The sequence below is a fragment of the Anguilla anguilla genome, chromosome 10, assembly GCF_013347855.1.
Source record: "Anguilla anguilla isolate fAngAng1 chromosome 10, fAngAng1.pri, whole genome shotgun sequence".
NCBI classification, from domain to species: Eukaryota; Metazoa; Chordata; class Actinopteri; order Anguilliformes; family Anguillidae; genus Anguilla; species Anguilla anguilla.
Window position 1 is genome coordinate 13,559,071 of NC_049210.1, and position 24,683 is coordinate 13,583,753.

A 24,683-nucleotide genomic window follows, 5' to 3' on the forward strand; every position below is an offset into this window, starting at 1 on the left:
AGCAACTAGCCTGAAAAAGCTATGAAGTTCAAATGAATGCTTAGACAATTCTTATGACTCGATGTGGTGCCATAAGGACGGACAGCTGTCCACATGGAGAATGGCACCCACATAAACACCCACAACAACTTTGGTTAGCTTTTTAAATCTCCATCTTGAGCATGTTGTGAAGGGACTCGTTAGAAAGCTGACTTAATGGTCGGTCACTTCTCCGCAACTGCTTCATTGCTTTTCACCCGTGAGAAAGTTGGTAACTGGTGTCGCCTGGACAACACCTCCTGCATTCAGTTCATCCTTAGCTCTGCCACTGCAGGTGAGGATGGCACCCGAAGCAAAACCGTCACCAACACACACCACCTCACTCGGTTGACTGAGCGACACTGAAAAATAACCTTCCTTATCGACATGGGAGTACGCAGGGTTCACAAGTGCTGGTTTCCTAGCAACTAAAAGGTAAAAGTGTACAGCTTAGTTGTTTTGTGTCGCCGCTGCTGCTGCGTAAAGTGTTGCTGTTAACAGGGTGTGATCCGAAGACCAAAAGATGACAATGTGTCGCAATTAATGCAGAATACTACTGTAGAATATGAAACCCTTTAAAAATCTTCTCCCTAAACACATCAGTGGGTCTCAGAGGCCACTAAGGTCCTACACAGGTACACCGTCTGGGGCAAGCTTAAACATCAGTATTATTTCAATGCATCCGCATGCAAATCATATTTACACCTTGGACAGGATTTGCCTAATTATTTACGTTTTACATCTTTATTTATGAAGTGTTTGGATGCAGAGTAGGCTGCTAGAAACTCAAGAGACACGAGTCTAGATAGCCACAGTGAAAGGGGGAATAAATCCTTGCCAAGAAGAAGCAGTGATTGTGCACAAGACCGCCCGCTGTGCAGTCTACTGACAGGCAATCCAAGCGTACACAAACCCTGCACACCTTCCCCTGCACAAACAAACACTGCTCATGTGTGCCAGGCTCACCAACCAGATCGCGATCGCACCCTGGGCACGGGAAACTCCGCCCCCACTCCCCCCCCCCTCCCCCCGACCGAGAGCGGGGGCCGGCGCTCTGTCACACGGTGACACAAACGCTGATGCTGACAATTCAGGGCCAAGCACAGGGGGGGGGGGGGGGGGCTGTAAATCAACAGCGAGCGGCGGAGGGGGCGGGGGCGTACGACTCCCCCCGCCAGCAAGAGGCCCGAGGGGGTGGGGCCGACACCGGCGTCGCTGCTGAAGAGGAGCAGGCTCAGGAGAGGACACCCCCGCCCCCACAGCACTCTAATCCCCCTCACAGATGCACAGGGCTGAGAGCCCAATCGATACAACTCATCCGTATTGATCGGCGGACGCAGAGGGAAGCCTGGAGACTCACTAGAGGCTTCTGCTGCGAGGTACAAGCCTTCCAGACGGCGAGGAGACGGGGGCTAGCTAGCTGTTTCAGGTCGTTTTTTTTTTTTTTTTTTTAAACACAGCTTCCTCCTTGCTGCCAATGCAGAAGCGCCTCCGCCCGACGCCTGGCCTGTCTACGCAGGGCCTCTCTGAAAATAAACCGTTTAGCTTCCCTGCGGTTTTGCCCGATGTCGTGTAAAACAGTCCAGATCGCGAGCCCATAAACAGCATAATAAGCAATGCCACCCTGCAAAATTCTTACACCCCACAGAAACCACCAGCAAGCCACCAAAGCGATCTGCACTCACCAGTAACTTGCGTTGCAGTTTATCCTGGCTGAGGGTCAGGACCTCGAGCTTGAGGGCACGGTTCTTGTCTTCTAGAAGCTGGAAGTGGTCCACATTTTGTGCCGTTGGGAGCTGCAGTGGCAAAACTTCACTTCTCAGCTGATGAAAAAGAAAGAGACAACAAATGTCAGTCATTTCTATTATTATCATCATTACAGATTCAATCAAACAGACAGTATTTTCAGCAACTACAATTTATTCTCTGAATCACAAATATTATCATCAGAGCTACCAGGTCAGAGATAGCTTTCCAAATTTTGACCAGAGCATACACACTTAATGTTACGCACATATAAATAACATTCACACAAATAAAAACCAGTTCCATATTCCGATCATTTACATTTCAATTTTTTCTTTTAAAGTTAAATATAAATATAAATATATACATTTTTACTGATATATTTATGAAATCTGCAGAGAAAACCTTAACTACAGTTTTCCTCTGGAGGGAAAGTGAAGCAGTGGTGTTTGTTGTGCATTTAACACACTTAAGACTTAGCTCCATCCCCCTCTGTTTGATCCCCGCCGAGAAATCTAAGTAGTGGTTGCTGCGTTAAGTCACACAGTTCTCCACAAATGCTTTCAAATGCGGGCTCTAATAACATGGCTTTTATTGCTGTCATTGTTTGCATGGCGACTCCTGATTGCCTGAGAAGGCTTCCATCAGCACTGTTGGGTTATTGTATAGCCCGGGACCAGCTGGTAGGTTGAGTGGAAAGCAACCTGCTTATTACCCAGCATCCCCTCTGAGTGTGTCAGTGGCACAGTGTTAAAGAGAGAGAGCTTACTGCTCCGGCCCAGCGGGGGGGCTGTGGCCAGCCAGCCCCCACGCTGGAGCACCTGCCCAGCTCAGCACACACAAGCTGACTGCAGCAAACACAGACACCGCACACAGGTGTGCACACACATAAGCGTACAGGCGCATGCGCAATCACACAAACGCACACATCCAGCAGACACAGATGCACATGTGCACACGCACACACACATGCACACACAGCTACGTGCACAAACGCACACACACGCACCACGCACACACACGCACCACGCACACACACGGGTGCTCACACATACAAACACACACACTTATGCATAAGTCCGTATTGTTAGTGTGTTCACTTGCTTTTTATTTTGCAAAGCCATTCAAAACACTTAAACTGAAACCAAAAATTGCAGTTTAAAAAAAGGACTCAAAAGCACCAGCACAAAAAAGAAATCACTGATGCTGCATGCTGCATGCTAAAGTCTCTGTCAGACAGCAAACCCAGTGAACTCAGCTGTCACCGTAAACTTCTGTAAAATCCATCGACAGATTCATTTTGCTTCCCTGATCTTTTTCATTCAACTTTTTACAGTATGTACCATCTTACTCACTGCACTGTCATATACTATGATGCCCCTGGAACACTGTCTACTGTCTAAATTATGTGTTCCTCATCACACACATAGCTTACACATACCAACAACTAGGGTGTCACTAACATGGTCTTTATTCAAGGCAGAAAGCGTAACGTCTGTTTCTAGGTTACATGTATCCATACGGTCACTGACAACACTATCGCTTTTAAGACCTAAAATAGCCGCACTCGGGTTACATTGAGCAGAACCGTCTGCAGATCCGTTTCTGAGTGCCCAGTGACAGCATCCACTGCGTCCTCCCGTCATCCGTTTCCATTCGAGTTAGACACAAAAAGGAGACGGCTCCAAAATGGGGCACCTCCACATCTGAGCGGTAGACCGCCACAATACTTACAAACCCACAGGAGCACAGGAGGCTGGCGTGGTAAAAAAAAAAAAAAAAAAAAAACACCCGCTCTTCGTGATCAAACAGCGGAGCTTCTGTTTGCGCCTGAACGTCGGCCGCTCTCCCTGGCCACGGGGAGCTGCTCGGAATTATAAAAGCGCTTTATTTATTCATGATCTCTGCCAGGTGGAACCAGTTGCTGCCTTTGTGCCTCCGCAAGGAAGCTGTAATTCAAACCGGCCTGGGGAGCTCGTCTCCGTACGATTTCTACCTGGAAAGGGGGAGGAGCACGCCGCGAGCGGCCAGCCACAACCCAAACGGCTCCCTACAGCAGAGCTGCTATCCTATCAGCGGACAGGGCGACCCAGACTGAAATCTCTGGGCCATACCTTTCCCCGTACTGCAAAGATTTCAGGATGTACAGGGATTCCAGCATGTATGGGGCCTCATAATGGTGCTTTTTTATTTCTCTTCTTTTTTTTTTTAGGTCAACATAAAAGGTTCTTACACTATGCACAAAGCCCTTTCCACTCTGACCTGACATTTTCAGGAATGGCCAGGAGTTGACCTTCTCGTCTGTGCCCGTGCTGAATGTTAAAGCGCATCTCCGTCGCCCACCGCTCACGAGAACAACAGATATTTTTAGCCAAATGTCCCCAGCTGCACAACACCCACCCCGAGGCCAACGGGCAATTAGCGTGCGTTTCCCCCGGCGGGGAGCTGATTGGTAACCTTCGTAACGCAAGCTGACATCGGGGGCGGAGGCTGTCCTTGCCTGCCGTTCGGGCGGAGGACCCTCAGCTGCGCGGCCTTTTCTCTCAGACCGCGGGTCTGCGAGCGGCAACACCGTGTCACTCCCGCTAATGTCGCTAATGTCCTTTACTGGAGCGTCTTCTCCGCTCCCTGTACACGTCTGTTTTTATCACAGGGCTTGGATTGTCTGCCTGTATGCCTGGGTCTCCATATTTGGTTGCGTCTTGGCGCATGTTTTTTTTTTCTCCTAATTTTACACTATTTAATGTAACATAGAGAATTTAATAAACAGTCTGATGACATGTATTGTAACATTCATCGCATAAGCTAATTTGCGAATTTGTCCCGATATGGGCTTTTGTTACAAACACACATTCAATAAAAAAGTATACAACATCATGAAGACAAACATCATCAACATAAAAATGCTGGTGTCAGTGCTATATATAACATTTACAAAGTGCAGTAAAATTAGGCAAAAAATGAAAGAATGAGAGGAAAAGAGAAAGAAAGAAGAACTCGAATATGACTCGTTCCTCAAAATCTGTTTCAGTTTGGATTTAAAATGGTCCCTGTTATGGTCAGTTTTGAGGTGCGTGAGTAAGGAATTACATGTATTAGCCCCTTGAAGGCTGTCTGTGCAAAAGAGGCTTTGTGATAGGGCACTTTACAGGTTCCCATAGCAGAGCCTCTTGTAATTGAACCTAGCACTCAAAGTTTTCACCATATCATCAAGAGCCTTGGGAATTTACAGTATGACATGTCACAGTTCCATGATAAATGCTTTATCTTTTAATGTGTTTTATAAATGTGAACATGATTTAGCCCTCTAGCTGTCACGCTAAATTCTCCTCATATGAAACCATTCAATACTGACAATTTTCTCAACGTTCCAGCGGTCACATCATTGCATTGGGGGGGGGGGGGTATTCTGGAGTATAGTCACACATCTGCCCACTGCCTCTACTGATACATAGGGAACCCTGCTCACATGTTCTGATCTATAATGCAGAGTCCAGGGTGAGCAGAATGCAAGCCAAAAGGGAATAGATATATGTTTCTCTTTCTCTCCCTTGTTCTTTATCTCTCTGTCTCAGCAACAGAACACATCAAAATGGCTGCAGGTGGAGAGAAAAAAAAAGACCTTTAGACAAACTCATTCACATGCGCTCCTAAGGCAGAGGCCTAAGATAAGCCTATTAATTCCAATGAAGACAACCCTGCAAATATGAACTGTGGTGCCTGTGCGAATGCCAACCAAGACCCAGAGTTTATTCTACAACTGATTCATCTGATATGCACTGACTGGGGCTGCAATGGAAAGGCATCTATCAGCATGACACAGACTTCCCATTCTTCACAAATTATTCATGCGTCCCGACAATTTCCAATATTCAATTACATGATCAGGATTTTACAACCTGAAGATAGAGCCATCATATAGTAGTGTCCTGTAAATGTGGGATGTCTAAAATTGCAAAATGCAAAATTAATTAATTAAATTAGACATAACCAATAATTCATGCAAAAAAAATACCATGACCAAACATCGGTCATGTTATTGGTTTTGCATGCGCTAAAAGGTTTTTAACGTGTTAAAGGTCTTGGTAAATCAGGCCCCAAGACGTTTTGTCTACTTTTTTTGCCCTTTCCCCATCTAGTGGTAAAACAAGGTACTGATGATAATTTGGGAGAGCCACACTGTCAAATGTGGGGTACACTACCGGTTTTATGACCGGTTCCTGCAGTTAGACCCAAAAGCTACACCTTTTAAATATATATCAGACATTACCCAGGGGAGAGTAGGAAAAACAGCAGGAATTGCCTCAATACTTCAAGTAAAACTGCACTTTGTGTCACACAGGCCTTTTTGTTTAACCAATCATGAAAACAGGCCTTTTACCTCAGTGCTGCTTTTGGACCGGGCACATCATTTCTCCAGCCAAGAGGGCAGTGTTGTACATTTCATGGAAAACGCAAATTAAGTTAACAATTAACTGTGACAGGACAAATCACACTGCCATGCTGAAAAGAGGACCTGCAGCCGAGAGTGGGTGTGACAAACTAGAAAGACCACAGGCCCCAAAACCCAGCTCTTCTTATTAGCTTGCATTTTAAAATACCCTGCTGCTAAACAACATGAAAAGGAAGCTCATTTCAAGCCTGACAAACTGAATAAATAAATTAGCATTTGGGCACCAATGAGTTTTTTTTCACACCGTTTGCACAGGGAAAAAAATCAACATCCCCAACAGTGAGGAATCCTTCTCAGTCATATGAAGACTCAACCCCTTTTCAAATTACAGCTTAGAGTCTTTATTGTTGCTAATACAAGTATTAGCAACCTTTTCAGAGAAGATGACTACTGCTGAACATAGTCATTTTGTTACATTCTCACCATTTTGTGGAAGCTGTAATTAATTTCATTTATTACAATAAAATTCACATGATCCATGATGACCAAAGCCTTGCAATGTCATTCGGACTAAAATCAACTGCAAATAGTTTATTGCTCGCAATATTACCTCAAATGATTCCACTGTGATTGGCAAAGACTGTATATGCAGCAAAAATAGTAAGAGCGGCTTCCAGGAAATAGCAACATTTTTAGGCTACGTCACTATTTATCACCAAAAAAGCAATTTATCTTTTTTATTATTATTATTGCATATTTATCTAGCCCCTCGGTAGCATACTTGTGTACATGCATCCAGTTAGTATACAAATCCTGACAGCACATTTGAGATAGCACTGACACTGCTTGCACGCACATTTTAGAATAATGGTCGGACACTTCCAGCAGGTGTAATTCCATGAACAGGTTCAAAGGGACGTGATCGAATCATAGATCGGCGTTCCTAAAGAGAAGACACAATGGCGAAGCCTCAAGTTGGTTCGATTCTGCTGTACAGAATTTGTCAATGTGAGGAGAGCTCAACATTATTGATTACACGCTCTGGGACTGAATGGTGTTTAAATTTTAATCTACCCATACCACTGTGGGAGTTTATGCACAAGCCATTACGAATTTCAATTGCTAATATGTCAGTAGGTTTACAAGGGCCTTCAGCACCAGAAGTCCACAGTTATTCATTACAGTTCGCTCCTTACCCTGAGAGAATACCAGGCTCTGAAGTGTGTCTGAGGTTCTACACTAGCGCTGTATGCCGTTGACCGGGCCGGACTCCCACACTGTGTACTGAATCTGCGGTAGCTGAAGAGACAAAGTGACTGCCTTTCCCGCACCTCACCTCTCTGATCCAGGACTGTCATTCACTATGAGAGGCATGAGAGAGCAGCTCTGTCTCTCTCAAAAACAGGAGACAGAGGTTCCTTTGCTTGATTATGGTAAAAGTCTTGGATAAAACCTCAGATAAAAGAATTGTTATGCTCCACAGGCCTTCTTTATGCCCTGAGCAGTTTAATGTCGGCCATTTCCTCAGAATAAATGGAAAGCTCTGGAAAGCCGTGTGGGCTGGAGTTAAAACAACGTTACATTTACAAGCCATTCTTTACCTTACAGATTTAATGAGAACGCTTTGAAAAGCATGGAACGAGGTCTACTGTCATACTTATGATTAAGTGCATACATGACTGCCTCCAGCTCACAGTAAGCACTGTGAAGCAAGTAGCTCCCTTCAGGCTGTTAGCACCCATAAAATACAATAAATTGAAAATTCAATACGGTGAAACACAAATCAAATTTGCATACAAAGTGCAGTTTTTAAAGCATGTAGGGAGGGAAGTGGAAGTACACTTTATATGGGGTTGATTATTGTACACTGAATCAATGTGCCACTCCAGCTGAGGTTTGCTATGTTTGACCAGCTGATCTCTTTCAATTTTTCACAGCACAAATAGGTCTGTCTTGAGCCTTTGCCATAAAAAAGAACATGTGTTCTCGAGCACTTAAAGGGCCACAGCACATTTTCAATACCAGTTGAAAGATCACAAGCCCCTTTTCAGTCCCTGCAAACAACGCAAGTAATCTCCCATAAAACTTCCCAACACATGGAATTATTTGCCATGCAAAGAGCTTGTGTTCACTTAAACACATTCACATGCACGTATAAAACTTCCCAGTATGCAGCCATCTAAATCATGAATTTCCATTTCCTTCTTAAAAATCAATATATGAAGGTACATCCGGACGTAATGCAAATTCAAGGGCGTGCAATATTATGGGAACAACACTGAACGGAGTAATTTATCCTATCCTTCCATACATCTGGGATGAGTGATCCAAATAATTATGCAAATAAGATGGCCGACTCTAAATTACATTAGACCAGTAGCATTACCTACGTAACAATGACAAAAAAAAAAACATTTAAAGAAGAGAGAAGCCTGAAGTCTCATACCCTGACCTACAGGTGCTCAGGTGTCCAATACCTCAAATCTAATAGAGGGAAACCCATTATCACAGGGTGAAGAGCAACACAATCTAATGCCATAGCACCTGAGCAGCCATTTAAAAAATCTACAATTATTAACAACTGTAATATCTAACCATGTCATATAATCAGTTGGACTTTCATTCTCCATCTGCTTGTGGTGAGGCACGGCCAATTTTTTTATTTCTCCAGTGGAATTATGGCCACGTCGTTTTATTGAATTTTAAGAAAAAGACATGGGTGTTTTTAGCTGTCCTTTGGAAAGCCAAAGCATGCTGAAACACTTCCAGTGAATGTGTATATGCATATCTTAATCAATGGCATCTGTGTTTCTGTCATGTTTAGCATAATGATAAACTTTTATGCATACACCGGATTGTACTCTCCAGGCATTGCGGTTGGGTTGATTCATTACATAACATGCAATTCTGATTGTAATTACAAAAATGAAAAACTGAACATCAGGGGAACGAAGCAGTTCAATCTGAGAAACAGAATGTGCTTTTGATTATGTCATCAAACCTACTCCACGGAGAGTGACAATCACACTCACACACAGGGTCTAGCCAGACCTCCTAGCTCTCTTCACACATACAGTAAGCAGTGATGCTAAAACAAAGAGAGAATGCATGTGTGCATGCATATGGTCGTGGATGAGTTGGTGTGCATGAGCATGCGCGTGTGCATACGTGCGAATGCATGAGCCTGCATGTGAGTATAAACGTGAATGGATGCGGGCTTGCGTGCGCGTACGTGCGGGTGCGTGTGCGCATGCACACGTATGATCTCCGCTGCACTCCGGCGATAGGACACGCCACTCAGCTGCAGCGATGCTCTCCTCTCGGTGCATCGGTGCTTTTAACGGTGAGTCATCGATGACTCCTCGGGCAAGAGCATTCACCATAACAGCACAGACTCATTATGCAACGCCCAGCAGCTGGCTGGCTGTCGGACACTCCAGCCGGAGCGCTCGTACTATAGCTTCTACCCAAACATGGGAATAACGTGGGGGGGGGTAGGATGACGAGTCCCAAATCACAAATTTCTGTTCAGTGCACACAAAAGGACATTTATGCCATCTGTGGTCTGGGACAGGCAGCTTATTTCTCCTCAGATCTCTGGAGAAGGGATTGGGAACACGGCATAATTCTCCCCGGGTATGTAGGATGAGCTGAAATTGGGTTCCAATGCTGTGCGCATATCTGGGTCCACACAGAGTACAGACAAACTTCAGACTGCTTTCTGCTACAGAATACTTTTTTCAATTACTGGGACCCAACAACACTTGAAATTTTGACATTCCACACGCCGTTTATTACATCACAACAAAGACCTTGGCCTTGCTTGGTTTTCAGCATCCACTTCTCATGCCATGCGAGCAGTGCGTAGCTGCAGATAATTTCATGCTAATTAAATATGAGGGGATGGTGTTTAATGCGTACACAGGCAGAATTATAACACCAGTTTTATTTAGCACAAGTATTTTCCTCACGAATGGGTGCAAATTGCTTTGAACTGAGACGATTACAACCACATGCTAATAGCCTATTTTGGAGCAAGCTGATGAGATCAGCCATCATTGTATTCCGTGTGCAATTTGTGTGAGGTAGAAACAATCTTTTTCCCCATTAAAAAAAACCTTCTTAATAATACTGTAAATATGGACCGTGCTTTAGCTTTATCACAAGCATCAAATGTCAAGTACAGAGGGTCAAATCAGAAGCTAGCCATCTCATGTTCTGTTATCTTAATTCAATTGAACCATGGAAAGATTTATTTAATTTAGCCTATTAAAGCTACTTTACACAATTACCATAAGCTCCTCCGCCTTGTAAAGTGAGACTCCTGGTTGGAGAATGGGGCCAGCCAATCAGAAGAATACAGGCTGGTTTGAATTGGATAGCGTTTTTGTTTATGAAATAACATTATGAATGCGCTTTGGATCTGTGGTAGCAGTACATTTTTCATCAGACACCAAATCAAAAGGTTTAGTAAATAAACTTGAAATAATCTGTCCCAAAGCAGTTCAGAGCATAACTGGATTTTATATTTCCAAAGGTTCCTTGAGGTCACACACACTTTTCTGCTCAAAATGTGTTTTGCAAAAAGCCAACAGTAACAAACTGGCACAGGGCACCAGAACCAAAGCCAATATTATCAAAAACAGGTCTAGTGTGTGCAATTTACCTGAAACAGAAGGAAGACTAGAGACCGTATAAGACCCTCAGATATTCAGTATTCACACATCAAATAAAAAAAACACGTAAATTATCTAAAACACTGAAATTTGGTGAGAAAACAGTCAGGTACCTGCATGTGTCAGGTAGTGTTCCTTTTACTTTCAGCTATTATCAAGTCACCTGTATCAGAGAGAAACAGTAAAAAGCTACTCAAATAATCAGATAAAAGACCAGATTTTTACTCCTTTAATTTTAGACATGGCTGGGGCCTAATGTGCTGCAATTTCTGAAATGTTCCAGCAACGGCACCCTTCTGTTCCAACGGAGGACACGGAGCTACTTTGCAATTCAGAGTAGTTTGCTAGGACTGCCTTTATAGAAGAGACTGCATCAGGAGAAAGCCAGCAGTGATTAAGGCAGGGCAGACAAACAGAATGCAGTCAGCACATAGCGTAAAAAGCAATATTGTGCCAAAGACAGAGAGATTGAACCTGCGAAGATAAGCTTTTTCATTACAATGCAAATCCTAGCCATAATCAGGGCTGGAGCACGGCCAGAGCCCACGGTCGAGCACAAGCACGCACAGTCCTCGCAGCGAGCTGGCACCGCCACCCTTGAGCGTCACCGCCACCTTCCCCCGTCCGCTGTCGGCTTGTCTGCCCACGCTCCCCACCCCCCACCCCTACTCCCAGTCCACTTCCTCCCATCCCCCTCTCCTCCCAGCGCTCTCCCTTGGCCCCCCATTCCATCACTCTGCTAATTATCCCTCTGCTTTCCATCTCAGGCGTGGGCCCAGTTGTTCCTTCCACACTGCTGACACTTTGGAGTACATAAATGGGAGTTTATTGTGGTACTAAACCAGACGATGGAGATGCGGTCACACACTATCACGTGCAAACTATGAAAGGCAGAAGCTGTTAGCTTAGTGTTGTCACTGCTCTTGTCCCATTTATAGAGGTTTAATCTAAATAATCTATTTGATTTTTATAAATCTCTCAGCCATCTGAGGGCAGAAAAGCAAGGCTGCATTTTCAAACATGGCTTGTTAAAATGTGACCCTAAAATCTGGCTCCTTGCTTTGTTTATGCACAGATACTCCCACAATCACCTGCCCTCCTGGCTGTCTCCATTACAAGCACCCCCCCCCCCCCCCCCCCCCGCAGTTCCTACAGCCAATCATTTTCAGACAGATTCATTATAGACTTGTGTAATACCACAAGATTGCAGACGACTCAACTGCTCCTATATTACTGCAAATCTCCATCAATAGCTACGTACTTCCAGGCTCCCTTTATTGCGAGCTCCGGTATTAATTACATAGTCATAGATGGCTGGTGCTGATTAAGATAGATAAGGCATGTATTATCATCAGTGTTCCCCTTTTACCTTTCTATTTCACATTGATTTTGCTTGGTAACACCTCAGCCCAATCATTCCCAGAGCAAACGAGTACACGGTACATTTTAGTCTTTCTAGAAAGGCTGTACATCTGAACAAATCTCTTTTAGTCTACAAGACTAGGATACTGAAAGGTTATCTCATCCTAATGTGCTTCTGCCTCAGCTCTAAAGGTTACCTGCTATTGCTTTTGTTGTCGGATTTGATTTGATTTTACTCAGCAATGTTTTACTCTTCCCCCCAACAATTTCCCTGTAAAGAAAAACCAATTCACTTTGGCCAGTACAGAACTGCAGAGTAGGAGCTCCAGTGTAACTCAGTTTTAGTTGTTTTGCTAATAGATGTGTGTGTGTGTGTGTGTGTGTGTGTGCATGTGTGTGCGTGCTTGTGCATGCATATTGCTGTACATATATGAAAGTATTTATGCATCGGCATGCATACATAAATGCATTCATGCCTGTGTATGTACTGTATGTACTGTATGTGACTGTATGTGTACTCTGCCCAATCACACATGGTCTTTTACCCCACTCCTGCATTGGCTACACTTGGAATTAAATAAATGACAGGAGATATAAAAAGACAAAAATATGGAAATGGCTACCATTGGTAGCTGCTCTTGAGGTCATGAGCACCTGGCCAGGAAGCAGCAAACTGACTTATTCTCATTTGGTGCCGGGCAGTGTGCAGAAACACTGCTTATTCCCTGCTGGACCACTTCATCGTCTCCTTATCTTAGGCCATTTCCAGCCCGGTCTTACACGGCATTAGAGAACTTAGCCCTAGTTTCAGGCAGCAGTTCAGAGGTTCAAGGGAGATAGACAGTATTCTCTCAGACTACTGCTACATACCTCTTCATTGGTAGGGGGGTAGGGTTAGGTGAGGAGCTAAAAATGAAGGCTGCCAAAAAGACAGATGCAGACTGTGTTTGCGACATGGAGCGAAAGACAATGTGCTGTCTCTTGCAGCTATAGATAACTACAACTTTCTATAATTTCACAAATCTGACAAGATATTCAAGAACATTCTGGAGCTGGCTAAAATAGGATCCATGTACTGTAATGAACCTCCAAAGCAGTCACTTCTCCAAGAATAACTCTTTCTGCCAGATAGGTTGTCTGACACCTCTAAATTTAGTTGAGATCAGCCAAACACATATACGTCATCTAACACAATCAGGAATGTTCAGTATTTTTACTGGTGGGGACAGATACAGCCAGGCCAGATGCAGGGCTCCAGTCCAGCTCACCAAAGAGGAAAGCAGCAAGGGAGATCTGATGGGGTTCAAAGTTCAAAAGCAGCTATACAATCAGGACAATAACAGCAGCCCTGACATGTCTACAGGTCCTGTCCCCTCTGAAATTATGACAAATGTAATTTTCCACATTTTTGCACACAAAGGCCCATTCGGTTCAAGGGCTGCCTCAGCCACAACAGCAGCATTAGGTCCCTTGAAATTATAATGAATGCTCATGCTCACCCTGCAGGAAAGTGCATTTACAAGTCCCCTCTGAATATGCAATTGTAACAACACAAGTGACAAAGAACATTATTTTTGCCAAGGGAAGACAGTTAAACAGACGGATTCAGATTAGTCGCGCAAACGGCTTCCTGCTACAATCACTTAAACTTTCCTGCTCGGTTCGAGCTCCTACTCAGCGCTGTACGACTCGTTAGGACAATCAATGGGCTGATGACGGCATGACACAAATTGAACCGGAGGGTCTGCAGGGCTCTGCGGCGATGATTGCAAAGCCAAATAGTCCACCCTTAAAAAGATGATGCATGACTGTTTACCCAGCACGATAATACGCAAGGAGAGAACGTGCCGGTGTCACGATTGGATTTCACCACAGCGATGAAAAACAAGCCTCCGAGCGCAGAGGGCGCGAGCCGAGGGCTGCAGTGCTCTGATCTTCAGACGGACGGACAGCATTCATCACATTATTACCTAATACGGTATGACTTATGACAAACACGGGGTCCGCGTGCATACCTCACAACGTAAACCCGATACAATCGACTGTCATCCCCAATTCACTAAGGTCACGAACATCACCAGTACAAGGAAGAACGGAACGAGGGAATACCAATCCCAGGGGTTGCGGTAAGAAAAATAAAGGAAGTCGTAGCAGGGAGATCGGGGGAAGTTTGGGAGGGCTCAGGCATGGGAGAGGAGGCCGCCCGATCCGGCGTGTCGGGGCAGCTGCACCTCCTAACAGAGCGCTTCACGGGAGCGCGGCACGGACCAGATGTCAGCGGCGAAAACAGGGTCGCTGGGATTAGCCCACGGCGCGCGGTCTGCGACGGGCATGAATGGCGGGACGCGACCTATTTAAAGGTGAACGAGCGAGCGCTTAGCCCCGGATCCGGGCCAGCTGAGGACAGGCGCACCGCCCGGCCGTTATCCTCCCCTCTCCTGCTCCCCGGGTTTTTGCAGAGGTCTGGATTCTCTGATCCAACGGGCTGACATATCTCATTTCGATGTGAGGATGAGAACGGTCAAACTATTCTCTCCGAAACTCTCATTTAACCTGTGCGTGACCCATCAATGTGCGTGATAAATGAATCCCCTTTCATAATTAAATAAAAGGACACCATTTTAAAGAAGATCAATTTCTAAAAACTTGGTTATAACTTGGCAAATTAATATCAAGATCTGATACATTCCTCAAGGTTATACAGGTTACATACAACTAAATTACTTCTTCCAAAAAATGAAGGGTAGTAAATTCTACAAAGATTAACAATACTTGGAGGAAAGCTTCTCTACTGAAACTCCTCATGCTCCAGAGCTAATATGCAATGGGTTTCAAGGTAACTGCTTATTTCTGTTAGAGGCAATGGCATAATTTGCCTCAACTTGCCCCACACTGTGTTTATTTGTGTTCATTATAGAATGAATGACATTGCACTACAGACAGAACCATCTTCACCCAGACCACACAAGCCCATGGAAAATCCACACTGCTCAACTCTTTCAGTATTGTGGGAGATCTGCAGTAGAGTTCACTGTGTAGAGAGAGCTAAAACCCCTGATCACAATGAAATCAATCAATTACAGGCCCTGAGCCTGGGCCTCCAGCAGCTACCACCACTGCAGTTGCCTGACTTCTGTTTGTGCAGCTAACAACACAGTCTGCAGGGTCTGCTGACACACAGACACACACAGTTACATGCACACATATACACACACACACACGCCGACACTTAGTCCATCTGCGATTAGAATGTTGTTAATAATCGTGAGAGCCATATGTTATGAGAGAGATCTATGATTTCCCCATTGAAACAGGGCAAATTTCATTTTTTGGAATACTTGACTGCTGATCTTTTTCCTCTTTCTAATACCACTCAGACTGTCCCAGCATTTGGCTTTGATACAAATCATGTACACAGCTATTACATGACAGTCTTAGCACTGGTGCCAAATGCTTTGTTTCCAGTCTATAAAAAGTAGATCCATAAGTCATGGATAAACACGATGCCTGAACCAAAGGCAAAATCTGCTCTCAGAGAAAGCTACAATGAAAGATCTTAAATGAGGAAAAAAACATTAAAATGAAAAATATGCCAGCCTTTTCATTTCCATTTGTTAAACTCACAGCGCAGAAAAGCATATTCAGCAATACTACACTATTACTTTGATGTGTGAGACTATCTTTGCAGAGATTTCCCCCCACTCCCCCCCCCCCCCCCCAAAGATACTGTTACGTAATCCTGACACAAAGCCTGCTGTTCGTACCGCTAAACCTCCCGTCATGACGGGGCAGTCACGTGCGTGGGCCAGCCGGTCCCCCGCGTCGTCACCGCTAGGGCTGGTGGGAGATCACAGTCACAGGAGCGGGGGGGAGGGGGGGGGGTCACTGGGCCAGCGCTCCCACGATCCTCCACCCACGGACGACTGCGTCCGCTGTCCCTCTGCGATTGGGCAGCGGGAATGGCCTTGCGTCAGCCGCCAGTTACCCGGTTACCGCACCCGAATGAGGTGATGTAGCTACGTCCGAAAACTCAGTTACCCTTTTAAAACACGGACATGGATGCCTAATGCCCCACTTTGGCCAGCAAAGGGCAGGGGGGGTAGAGTGGAAAACATGCACTCTGAAGTCCTGTTACATGACATCTATAATGTCTGAAATAATAAAACTTAACCGTCTGGGTTAGTATGACATTCATTCTGAAAAGGATACAGTGGTAACATTAAATTTTAGTGTCACCCTAGTTAAGGCAACAGTATCACCGCAGGCAACAGTCAAGTCAACAGCAGCACTGCAGTTAAAATAAGTGTTAGAGAAAAACGTCTCATGCCAGCGCTACTGCTCTCGCTAACACTCCCTAAAGCCACACGGTCATGACTGAAAACAACATCAGACCTGTGGGTTTAAAACCGGTCGGCAGTGGCAAAAAAAATAAAACACACCCCAGTGACTTAAGTGTCTTTCTGGCCACAGAACAGCACACAAATAATCACCCGCTGTCTAAGACCCATCTCACACAGACCTACAAGGCACGCAGCAGCGCTCGTTAATGCGAAAAGTCAAACATGTCCGCCGACATGCGGAGTGTGTGTCTCCGAGGCATGTCAGCCGAGGCAGGTGGAAGGATGTGAGGGTCACAGAGGCACTCTGTACTGTGGTGGGGAGACCAGGGGAAAAACATCAGACCTAATTGCGGCGCCTTTCCCCATGCGCAGCCTTGGCAACGGTCACAGCAACGTCAACAAACCCGGGACCTTCCTTCTCCGCTTCCTGGAAGGGGCTGTAGCTTTAAAAAGTGCTGTTTTCATCTGGCCCATGAGAGCCTGAGGACAGGCTAGTGTATCAGACTTCATATGCATGCATAGACACTCGCACACAGATGTACAAAAAAGCGTCTAAGCACAGGAGTAAATTACAAATACATGAGAGCAAACCAAAATGAACAAACACACACACAGACACACACATGCACACACACACAAACATATCCTCACACACACACGCACAAATACGCACACATACTCTCACACACAATCACACAAACACATCCCAAACATATGAGCACACAAAAATGCACACATACTAAAAGAAACATACTCAAATAAACACAAATGAACAAATCATACACACACAGAATATTCACCCTGCCTGGTCCAGCTGCTACATCCAGCAAACACCCCAAATCCTGCCATTTGTCTCTCAGAATGATCGAAGGTGGAAAACTGCATTCCTTTACAGTCCAACATGACTCACACACAAGGTACTATCGTCAGCATTAAATATTACAAACACACATATACGCACACAGGCACAAACACACACACACGCAGGAGCAGCAGCAGCACTCTGCAGAGGTTAGTAATAAACAGCCGAACATTAACAGACAGACAGTGCAGCAGCGCTGGAAGCCAGCTCTCTGCAGCAGCAGCAGCAGCAGCAGACACAGCGTAGCGTAGCGCAGCGCAGCGCAGTCCGCTGTAGCAGGCGGAGAGCGCGTGTGACAGTACCTCGCGAGCAGCGGTCCCCGGGACTCCCTGTTCCCTGCTCCAGGACAGGCAGCGCCGCGTCCTAACGCGTCATGTCAGCGCCGGGCGGGACGGACGGGACGGTAACGACGAGACGCTTCTGCCGCGCTGGTCCGGGGCTTAGCGCAGTTCATTAGCGAGCGGCGGCGGCGAGCGGACCAGCCGAGCGGTGCGGAAGCGGCGAGAGAGCATCCTTCAGCTCGCACAGCGGCAGTGCAGCAGAGCACACACGTTTACACACACGCGCTCTCTCTCTCTCGCTCTCCCCTCTCTCTCCCTGCCTGTCTCTCTCTCTCTTTCTCCCACCCTCCCTCACTCACTCTCTCTTTCTCCCTCCCTGTCTCTCTCTCAGTCTCCCTCTCCCCCTCTCTCTCTCTCTCTCTCTCTCTCTCTCTCCACCTCTCTTTCACTCACTCTCTCTCTCCCCCTCTCTCTTGCTCCCTCTCTCTCTCTTTCTGTCTCTCACACAAACACACTCACTCACACACACAGACTAGCAGACGCAGAGGTGGTACAGCTCACAGTGCCGGAGTGGAGTGCAAAGATGCCTCAAAAAGATGGTTCTCTCTCAATCTCGGTCTTGTTAAAAAGCATCTCTCACTGACTCACTCTCAAATGACCAAAAACTGTTCCTTGCCTGCTTTCAGACTCGCCCGTCCCACCCCCCACGCCACCATTGGCACCATAATAGAGCCCCATCCCTCCTCCTCTAAGCCAAAGAAAACTGATGGAAACTGACAAGGTCAAATGAGGTTCTTTTTATTTGGGCTCCCCCCTCCCTCGCATTCTTCTCGCCCATCCCACTGTTTTTAGGTGCAGCGACCCCACACGGGGTCTGCCGTGCCTGCCCAGCCTCCTCGTAGGTCATCACTCCCGCAAACATCCTCCCGACACCAGACCCCGGGACCCCTCGGAATCCCCTCAGCCAGCCGGACCAATCATCGCCTCCCACACTGGCAGGAATATTTCCCGTCCAATCACGGATCGGGAAATCAAGTGCAGAAGGGTATTAAGAGAGATTACTCGGACAGTGCCGGGCTCTTTTCCCCCTGCAGGCAGATTTCATCTGGGCGCAGAGCTGGAGTGATGAAGCGCGGCGCCTCAGTGGCTAGGGTACTATCAGCGGCTATCAGCGGCACCGCAGACAGAAGGGAAGAGGGACGCAAAGGGAGCCGAGTACGGTGCCTCTTTCCCCTGCTCTGCTGCCTAGCAACCGCAGCGGCTCTTTTCTCATGCCCCCCTCCCCCGCCCCCACCCCCGCCCCCAGATCCCTGCCCCAACCGGGATGCTCCACCTCCCTCTGATTCCATTTTAAAGCTTCCGTTTCGCAACCAGCGCATGACGCCCTGGCACTGCGACATTGCACTCAGCTGATGGCACAGCCTCCGTACTCATGTCCAGGACACACAGAGCAAACCAGGGGGGAGGCACCCAGATGACGAGCAGCAGGAACTGTCCAATCGGGGAAGGTTTCAGGACACGCTTATTACAGACAAAAACATGCTGTGATTTAATGTCAAGGTGACACTTTTTTTAGATACTGTGAAAAAAAAACGGTGCTATTGAACCATTTTAGATCTACTTGTCTATGTTATAATCTGCCTCTTGCCTCTAGGTGATTATCATGGGTGCTGTTAAAAAGGTGCTTTATCAGCAAAGATGCACACAAAGTATTCAAATGAGGTTGCTTTGTAAATGGGTGCATGTAAGTTCACCTCTTATCATAACTCTTTTAAAAATATTGCATTGATTATATATGGCACAAAACTACTTTGATTACTTCATAATATGCTGCGTCTGGGTAGATCTAAAAATATAATTGATCAATTCACAGCCATTTGGGAATATGCTGGAACAAAAATAGAGACTGCTGCTACATAAGTAATATTTACAAGCCCAAAATAATCTGTATTAATCATGTCCAAGAAAGTACTTTACAGGCACTGAATAGAGCAATTAAGCAGTTAATATGATCATAATACGATCTCCCCTCTCTCGTAAGCATTGAGTATTAATATGCTTAAGTCTTTATAATTGAGAGGATGAAAAGCATGGGCAGTGCAAACGGATTGCCGTTTCTCTGAGGAACTTCACACACGGCGCATTACCCCCAACTGACGGTTATGTCCTCTGTCCTTTGAGGTTCTTTGCCCTAAATACGCTGCATTTCTTTTGTCTGGGGCATGGCCGAGAGGGAGGAGGCTTCACGCTCAGTGGGCGGCTGGCGATCAAAGACCCGCTGGGTCAAACTCCACCGCCTGCCTTCAAAGCCCACATCGCCGTCATGACGGGGGTTATCCTTACATTGCACTTTGAAAAAAAAAAAATCAGCTAGGAAAAAGGTAAGGGGGGGGGGGGGAAGCCCTCTGCTGATAACGACAGACCCCAGATCAGTCAGACAGCACAAAGGCAGGTCCTTGGAAAAGGCCCCAAGGTATTGATCCTCAAAGCCTTTAGGAAGTCAATGCGTTTCCAATTTAGACGCAGCGCAGGCTGCCGAGCAGCTTGGTGTTTGGAGTTCCAATAGAGAAACCTGCCCGTTTAAAAATACAATACTGTGCCGTCCTCTGCAATACAAGTGAAATTAAATGCTGTACACGCAATATGAATAATAATCCAAATAATGAGATGTTTATTTCTCAGCTAGGGTAACACATAGGGGATTTGTTGGCGTGTTGTGAAAATGATGCGGCATAGATCCCAAAACGAGGTGAATATTTTCAATAGATAAAATGTGCTGAAATTTAAAGTCTGGAACTGGTACAGAAAATATGCTTCCATAAATAGAGGTTAAACAAGGGGAATGCTTACTCTTGAAGATAATTACAGAAGCGCGGTTCCGAGTTCCAGTTCTAGGTCTTACAAAGTTCTGGCTCTGTTGACCCTTCGGTTTCATTCCAGTTTTCTGAACATATTCCCATGCGCCAACTGAGTAGTAGCACGCCGTGGCCAACTGAAACCAAAAATGACTTATATTTCAGATGGCTTATCTTTCACTAAACTAAATAGAGGCCCTTCCATTTGGTATTTACATGGCCCCAAGTGGAGTAGTGTTATTCAGTCTATGACATGACTGTGAGAGTGACAGGAGTGAGAGTTCAGTCCTAGGATTTGGGCAGTCAGGCCGGTGAGGTGGCAGTCTCATTACACCTTGGCCTGCCTCTCCTCAGTCTCCTCCACAGATGGTGGTGACACATTTCACCTTTCTCCAACAGATGCTTGTCTCAGTGAGAGACTGACTGATTTATTTATTTTTTGCCTTTGCACTTTGCGACCCATAGAAAAAACAAACATGGACAATGGGGGTCTATGAATGTATATGAAAAGTGTAGTAATTTCTACATGCTGAAACTGTAGTGTATACAAATGCCCTTACATAAAAGCTGATAAAGTGCAATTTAACCACATGTGGTCAATTTTTTTTATTACAAATATAAAATTGTGGAGTACAGAGCCAAATGAAGAAAAAAAAGTATGTGTCCCAAACATTATGGAGCTCACTGCACTATACTAAACCATATAAAGTTACCATATGGACCAAAATGAATTGTCACTCTGATGAATGCCACTCTAATTGAGAGGAACGTATATAATTTATATCTATATAACCTACATTCATACAGCAGGATATTTACAGAAGCAATTCAATTTATTAAAATTATTATTATTTTTATTATACTGTGTTTAAGGGTACAATAGTAGTACCTTCACATCAGAATATAACATAATTTGGTGACTACAAGTCAAGATATGCATCTAATAAGAAACACTTTAAAATAATGGACCCCTGTGCAAAAGCAAGCTGCAGCCTACCCAAATTATCTGTGAGAGTGCAACTGTGTCACTGCTACTGGCAAGGACCACTCACCTTTTCCTTGGCCTTCCTGTGCGTTGAGTTCCTGTCCGCAATGATGGACAACTGCCTCTGGATCCAGAGCAGCTCCTTCTGGGACTGTTTCAGAAGCTCCTCAATGTCACAAGACCGGTGACCTCCCATGACCTCCTGCACCTCACACATACACACACAAACAGGCACAGATCAGTGTTGTTTGCATAACATCCTCATGTAATAACCCCAAGGCAACAGCTACATTTCTACAGCATGTCCTTGTCAACAGAATATGCAATTGCCCTCTACTTTCCACTTAATTGCTCTTTAATTGGGTTGAGATGGCTTTACTTCATGGTGGCAGGACCTACCATGATTGTGCCTTTAGCATGCTTAGCCAATGCGCTTTGACCACGGCCGGCTGCAAATGACTGCGTCTAAGCTGGGACGCCGCGTGCTGCTCCCGGCCTGGGATTATTAATATGCGCTCTCCACTGAGTTACATAACAATTGCTGTCGGATTATTTTGTTGGTGTACGGAAAGTCTGCAGAGACTGGACCGTGGCCAGCTGTTCTCCCACACAAATCGAATCCCACCTCCCTACTATTCAAAGCAACCAGCTGTAATATTCAATTATAAAATAAGCCAGATGAATAGACACCTGTAAAAAATGAAAATGAATCTAAAAATAATTAAAATACGTTTTTTAAATAAAAAAAAAAAAAACGGTGATTCACACGTCCTGTTAATCGCCCTGTAAGTCTTCTTAAATAGAGAAGCCTACTACTACCAGGCACTCGAAAATCCGTTTAAAACATGTTGCAATGTCTAACTTCTACCACACGGTGTGGCTGCTGCGCCACTGAAAGAGTTTCAGTATCACGCGAAACTTTGTTCAAATGAAACGTATTTTACCAGTGATTCAATTCCCTTTTGCAATGAAAATTCTGTGCATGAGATTCTGAGAAATGTTATACAGCCTTAAAGTAGGCTAATATTCGAAGTCTTCTGTTATTGTTATTGCTATGGCTGTGTGTGTGTGTGTGTGTGTGTGTGTGTGTGTGTGTGTCAGATTGTTTTGATTTAAATAACACTCATTAATAAGCCACAGCCGGCCCCACATTAAAATGTGCCAAGTAGCCCCAGCCACCAATGAGCAGTTGATCATAATACAATGTATTTTGTGCTAGTATGTATTTCATACAACTTATTTCGGTTTAAACCGAATGTACTCCAAACGCATTGGAATGCATTTAGTCTAACAGAACATTTGCCAAATGCATTGTAATACATTTGCACCATCTATTTTGCCAAATATTCATTGGTGTTTGTGTAGCTGTTTTGAGAATTTGAGCACAAGATTGTCAAAGTTTATTGTTAATTAAATAAACACATCGGTTTAACAGAGCAAAGATAACCATAATTTCATGGATAATAGGTTTATGAAAGGTTTGCCATAAATGGTAAACCTCCAGTTTTAACATTCCATTATCTTTCCTTCAGTTTACTGTAGCCTATTGCCAGTATCAAACACTTGACAAAACGATTAATTCAAAACAACAATACATCCATTTAGAGCATGCATTTCTTCTGAACCATTTATTTGGAAGTCACTTAATGTTTCATGCAGTATGACATATTTGCTTTGACATTATTCTGCATTCTGGCAGTACCAGGCCTATTAGTTAAATATACACGTCGTCATAAATATATCTAAATACAAACAGAAAACACATTTGCACATAATATGTAGGCTACATTTGTAAATATACCCCAAATATTTAAGTAACATTCAACATTTGCCATACACATTTAAAATGTTATTAATACATTCCAGTAGGCGATTTCTAATATTTAGAAATACTGTAGGGATTTCTGTGGGAAATACATTCTCAAATTAGGCTACGTTATTTCCATTTTGGCTAAAGAGGCTGCACATTTTAAGCAGTCAAGACCTACCTTTAAGGATCCCAGTCGCACCCTCATTTTCTGGTACCCCTCTCGTGATTCCCCCGTCTTAACTTTCTGGTGGACTCCTTTTGCGAAAATCCCCTCCATTTACGAAGCTATATCCTCGCGATGTGAGTGTGTGTTGATGCCTGAGAATCACGTCCAACCTGTAGGCCACACAATTAGTCTAGTAGTCAAATATCCCTTTAGTTAATCCATATTTTAATTGGCCGGTTGTTCCTTGTGCTTGCTCCGGTGGTTACATCTGTCATGAATGTGTTTGCATGTTAATGTTCTCGTTTAATCAACAATTCTTTTAATCTTTAGAAAATAAGAAATGCGTAATGATTCCTGGTTAAAACGTGCATCACATGAGAACGCTAATACGGAGCAGCTGTGTTTTCTTTCTAGGGTAGCCTACTAATGCAACTGGGCAGCGTGCCTCGAGCCCCCAGTGGGGTTTTCTTAATATCAAATATAGCGTACAAATAAATGGCATCATTAAACGATAATATTAGATGTAGCGTGAGGAGACCGTGTGTATGCGTTTTGTTATTTTCATAGATGAACATTATCCTCTCATTGCTGTTGTTCCAAGCCGAATAAATTTAACCGCTCTCAACAGCTTCACTTAACTAGATACAGAGAACTCGCTACCTCCCTTTTTCCTTCAAAATGGCCAATCAAGTCTAAGAGTAGCCTATGTTTGCCAAATGTTTCTCCTAGAGAAATATTTTCAAATGCAATGAATCAAAACTCAGACAACAATAGTGCAACATCCGTGCAGCAACTAAAAATAACGACTGTGCTTTCAGAATATTTACAAGTCTGCCTCCATGTCTTGTCAGACAAACTTCCTGAAATCTGGTAATCTATCCAGACAAAGTTACTTTTAGGAAGGGGGGAAGATTGTCGAACACTACTTATGCTAGGCTACTCATGCAGTTGTTAAAGGAACTAAACTTCGCTAACATGGCAATAATGTAGGCCTACTGACTAACTTATTACTCAATAATCTTTTAAAAATCTCCATGCAAAACATATGTACCGAGCAGGCCTGTGGAGAACAGTTTGTGCGGAGCATACGCCGCATTACTATCCATCTGTCTGGGTAGAGAAAGTCGCGTCGAACGGCTGATTTTACGCGAAGCCCCTGAGCCGGAGAGTCACTCGAGCGTCTGCTCTT

At 44.8% G+C, this 24,683-nt stretch overlaps 1 protein-coding gene across 20 annotated transcripts in view; it reads right to left on the minus strand.

The window, feature by feature from the left end:
• rimbp2 (RIMS binding protein 2) overlaps positions 1 to 24,416 on the minus strand; it is a 119,477-nt gene extending 95,061 nt beyond the window's left edge. For 3 of the 20 annotated variants that reach the window (XR_004761160.1, XR_004761161.1, XM_035378614.1), the window contains exons 1-3: positions 23,507 to 24,415; positions 21,586 to 21,726; positions 1,704 to 1,841 (exon numbers count right to left, since the gene is read on the minus strand). Coding sequence is in view for 13 of the 20 variants with exons in the window: in XM_035378614.1 (XP_035234505.1) it covers positions 1,704 to 1,841; positions 21,586 to 21,726; positions 23,507 to 23,605 (378 nt within the window). In the remaining 7 variants the exon portion in view is untranslated. Of the gene's footprint in view, positions 1 to 1,703; positions 1,842 to 3,498; positions 3,540 to 17,335; positions 17,410 to 21,585; positions 21,727 to 23,506 lie in introns of those variants that run through there. The other 17 variants (XR_004761162.1, XM_035378613.1, XM_035378612.1 and 14 more) reach the window with 12 other exon arrangements.
• Between the last annotated feature and the right edge of the window lie 267 nt (positions 24,417 to 24,683).